Source organism: Rhinopithecus bieti, unplaced genomic scaffold, assembly GCF_001698545.2.
Source record: "Rhinopithecus bieti isolate Rb0 unplaced genomic scaffold, ASM169854v2 scaffold_23405, whole genome shotgun sequence".
Classification (NCBI taxonomy): domain Eukaryota; kingdom Metazoa; phylum Chordata; class Mammalia; order Primates; family Cercopithecidae; genus Rhinopithecus; species Rhinopithecus bieti.
In genome coordinates this window covers 2,849,073-2,854,105 of record NW_016811519.1, presented here as the reverse complement: position 1 = coordinate 2,854,105, position 5,033 = coordinate 2,849,073, and the positions used below count along the sequence as shown (strand labels likewise).

Below are 5,033 nucleotides of genomic sequence, written 5' to 3'. Positions count from 1 at the left end.
AGGAGTTTGAGACCAGCCTGGGCAACATGATGAAACCCCGTCTCTACTAAAAATACAAAAATTAGCCTCGCATTGGTTGGTGGGCGCCTGTAATCCCAGCTTCTCAGGAGGCTGAAGCAGGAGAATCGCTTGAATCTGGGAGGCAGAGGTTGCAGTGAGCTGAGATCATGCTACTACACTCCAGCCGGGGTAAGAGAGTGAGACTGTGTCTCAAGATAAAAAAAAAGGAGAAAAAAAAAACAAAGAAAAAAAGAAAAATGTGTTAGTGAATTTCAAGTTTAGCTGATGAGAAATGGCAACATAATTGATTCAGAGTGAAATATAATAAAAATTAGGATCACTAGTTAGGATAATTATCAATAACTTTTCTCCCAGTTAGTCATACATTAGAAGTGACCTTAATGTATGGTCACTTGAGAAATTGAGAAATCTTTCTCAATGTTCAGATATTTAGAAAATAAATTTAATATAGGCTGTGAAACATTCATTGATATTAGAAAAACAATAGTTCACACCACATTTATTCCTATATACTTTTAAAATGGAGAAATCTAAAAAACAGATTAATAAACTTGCCTGTTGGAACAAAATGACTGCTAGCACTGGCAACCCTTCGGTACTAATAATTGAGTATATTGGTAACTATATCTGAACTTCCTTGTTATTACAGTTATGAAATTTAAGCAAAAACCAAGATTTCTGGAATTCTTTACGCAAGTTATGCTAAAATGCCTGAATGAGGAAAAATTTCACCTTTTGGTAGAGGTAACAGCTCCTGTCCATGACTTCTTGAAAAGGTACTTGCAATTATCAGTTTTATACATATTAACAACTTTAAAAAATGAATATCATTATCAGTTCTAAGAAATACAAGGTCGATGAAAAAGAGAGTGGAGTATATACAGCTAAAACCACCACCTAAGAGATAGTAAAAACTTATGTCTGTGTAAAGAAATAACTAAAACTAAAAATATATATACAGTGTACTCACAAATGAGAATAGAGCATGTTCATATCTCTAGCTGGAAACAGATTAAGTCTTTTGCTATTGAGTCAGGATGGATAATAGTATCTCTAGGCCATCAGTTCTTTCTCACACAAGGTTTTAGCTCCAGTTTGGTCATTTCCCACTTGTTTCTAATTCTGTGGTAACAAATAGAGCCATTTCTTAGAGTTTCCATTTGCATATGTGAAGAGAGAGTTCCTCAAATAAAAGCAGTAAACCTTAAAACTGTCCCTCCTATTCTCTAAGCCTGAATGATTCTCTTTGCTCCCAAATAAAATGATAGTGCTTCACACCAATTATGAGAGATGCCAAATTAATCCAACTTTTCTTTTGCCAACTGAGAGTGGGCTTTTCTTCACTGGGCATTGATCTGTCCATCCCATTTTAATAAAAGTAAACATCAGTAACATGAACCTGTTTCTGAAATGGTAGCAAAAGAGAAACATTCCCTTAAAAACAAACAAAGATATTATTTCTAAAATAGGTACTTCATTTATTAGAACAGAAGCTTAGAGGCTATATGTGCTTCATACTTTCCAAAGATAAAAGAAGAAATTGCTTATATTAAATGAAACAGGCCATGATAATAACATAATTGTTCAGAATTAGAGTTCTATTAAATTTTTTAAAAAACAGCTAAAATTAGATGTTTAGGAGAGTTGAATAATGTTTTTGATTCCAAAGAAAAACAGAAGATACTTTCAGTGTGCAGGCAAATGTGGAGGGCTGGCTGTGGAAGTCTAACCTAAGAATAAGAGATATTCTGGAAGAAGAGTATAATATTATAATACTGTATTTATACTGTACTTTCCCCATGTTTGAATATGTATCTAAACATAAATACTGACTGTTATGTTACAGCATCGCCTACAGCGTATAGTAACATGCTGTACGGGTTTGTAGTCTCGGAGCTATAGGCTGTACTATATCACCTAGATGTGTAGCAGGTGATACCATCTAGGTTTGCAGAAGTACATTCTATGATGTTCACACAATGACAAAATTCCCTAACAAAGTATTTCTCAGAATGTATCCCTGCCGCTAAGTGACGCGTGACTGTATAAACAGTTAAAACAATGAACAAGTCCTCAGTAACGTTGACTTGCATAAAAATTTTAAAATACTATTTATCACAATGAAAAGCGGTCAGTCAGAGCTCCACAGAGCAGTGAACAGATCAAGGAGTGGATGAGTTTAATTTATTCAATGGATGAAGGTTCTGCTGTGCATGGAGGAGAATGCTGAGATGGTGGCAAAGACTGTAGTCTAAATGTGACCTCCTCTCCTTCCCATCTCTTTCTGGAAGAACATAACAACCAGGTCAAGCATGCTGGTAGTGAGGGAGAGAGAGAGGAGAGGCTGTAGAGAAGAGACCTAGCTGGTTGGAAATGGAAGGCAGTCTTAGGCTTCGAGTTGTGGAGGATGGCTCCCCAAGTCCCTTACGGTCATTGATCAAAGGCTTCTAATTTAGGCAGCAAAACATTTGCCCAAGTGAAAGTCAACTAACTGGGTGATTCTTAGGATTGTTACAGCTGAACTGGGGTTCCAGACAACCATGGGCTTAGGATCATCTTCATCAAAACTGGAGCGAAGGGGCCAAGATGGATTTGGGTCAAGGTCCAACCCCTGGAACTAGCTATCCAGGCTCACCCCGTCATTTCATTGGCCTTGCATTAATAAGACCCTACATTTTATTCAAGTTTTGGGATCCCATTTATCATGTTAAGCAGTTTTGCTATACCTGGCTAGTACTTATGAAGAAATATAAATAAAAAAATAGAAATTTCAGGAAAAATAGGCAAGTATCAATAAAGGGACAGTGAGAGACTATAGTATTGGGAAAAGATCAGCTCAGTTCCTGTTGGTATTCAGAGGGCAGCAGTGGCTGGGAGCTTGCAAAAGATAGAACCAAAGAGATTGAAATCTGTTGGAAGCAAGGAAGCTTGTCTAGGATTACTTTTACAGTATTCTCTGAGTTATGAGGGAAGAAGTGTCCATGGTTATTTTATTTTCAATCCAGTTCTGTTCCATCTACATCATGCCTTCAACTCCTCTTTTTCCCTATAGAAGGCCCTATGGGAGTTTTTATTATATGATTATAATATACAACATGTTCTCTGTTATGCATTGTATAATGCATTTTTTGTTTTTTTTTGAGACGGAGTCTCGCTCTGTTGCCCAGGCTTGAGTGCAGTGGCGCTGTCTCGGGTCACTGCAAGCTCCACCTCCCGAGTTCATGCCATTCTCCTGCCTCAGCCTCTCGAGTAGCTGGGACTACAGGCACCCGTCACCACGCCCAGCTAATTTTTTTTTGTTGTTGTTGTATTTTTAGTAGAGACGGGGTTTCACTGTGTTAGCCAGGATGGTCTCGATCTCCTGACCTCATGATCCACCCGCCTTGGCCTCCCAAAGTGCTGGGATTACAGGCATGAGCCACTGTGGCCTTCCTATACATTGTATAATACATTTTAAAACTTATTTATTTAGTCTCCTGTAAATAGGCATTTAAATTCTTTCTGATTTTTTATTATTATAAACAGTGCTGCAAAGGACAGGACATTCTTATACATATGTCCTTATGCATATGTGAGAGTTTCTGTAAATATACAGGGCTGTAGTTGCCAAGATATGAACATTTTAACTTTACTAAGTTATTGCTTAATTAAGTTATTTAGTTAAGATGTTGCTTAGTTAAGATATTGCTAAGTTGCTCTTAAACTTTTATCAAAGTGAAAAGTTTCTGTTATTCAACATCTTCACTGACACTCACATTTTATGATGTGATTTACACTTTGCTATTTTGAGAAACTGACTATTTCATGCTGAACAGAGATATCACAGTCTAATATATGCATAGAACACAAGCAGTTTTGGATATTCTTGCATAATTTCAGTGAAAACTTTAAAGACATATTACTTTGGGGGTAGTTCTGCACATTTTTGCAGGTCTTTTTGACGGACTTTATCTTTTTTATTAGGAGGAATGAGTCTCTACTTGGACTAATAAAAGTGAAATATAAGAACAGTGCTTTGAGTAAAAAAGTAAACAAATATTTAAAGTTCAGAGCTGCAGTAATGGAAATTGGAAGAGTAAGTTTTGTATGAGTTTTGAATTTTAGGTAATGAAATTGAGAGATTCATGTATCTAGAGATGATTGGCTACATTTAAACTCATTATAATATGAAACGGATATACTAACAAGCATAATTTTATAATTACACAGTACAACTTTTAGATTAACATGTAGATAATGTTATAATCAGAGTTTTTGTCTACAGGGGTATTTCTGTTGCCTTTGATAATAATTTTAGTTGAGGGTATGAACTACTGTATTTCAACGTCAAGAGATAAGCATTAGAGTATGAATAAATTATACTACTGTGTTTAAAGTTTGAATTTAACTTGTAAAATTTTATCTCCTCTATTAAGGGTGCAGAAATGTCACAAAGAATAAGAAGTAAAAAAAAGGAAACTCTAAGAGATTTCATTTTAAAAAATCCAGCTATTTCTGAAATGGTGGCACATGAAAGGTATTAACTAATTAATTGATTCAATAAAAGTTTACTTGAGGGTAACTATGTGTTGGGCATTATTTTGGGTACGAGGGATACCCTGGTGGATCAGACGGGTGAAATCATTGCCTTCGAGGAACTTGCATACTAATGAAAAAAGCATAGTAAACAAGTAAACACCTAAAACAAGACAGTTAAAAATGTTGATAAATGTTATAAAGTAAATGAAATAATATAGAATATTTGGCTTGGCGTGAAGGTGGTGGTGGCAAAAGTTTAGATAGGGTGGTTAGGATAACAAATTGGTAAATTATCAGTGAACCTAAAGTTCTTCATTACAAAATATGGCAAAATGTTTAGTTTCTATTTATTATTATGATTATTTTTTTTTATTATACTTTAAGTTCTAGGGTACATGTGCATAACGTGCAGTTTTGTTACATATGTATACTTGTGCCATGTTGGTGTGCTGCACCCATCAACTCGTCAGCACCCATCAATTTGTCATTTATAT

General features: G+C 35.5%; 1 protein-coding gene across 1 annotated transcript in view; it reads left to right on the top strand.

Annotated features, from left to right (window-relative positions):
* The window catches only part of CFAP54 (cilia and flagella associated protein 54), a 374,000-nt gene that overhangs the window by 129,063 nt on the left and 239,904 nt on the right, over positions 1-5,033 (top strand). The window contains 3 exon segments of the mRNA XM_017893969.1: positions 671-797; positions 3,985-4,096; positions 4,437-4,537. Of these exon segments, the coding sequence (XP_017749458.1) occupies positions 671-797; positions 3,985-4,096; positions 4,437-4,537 (340 nt within the window).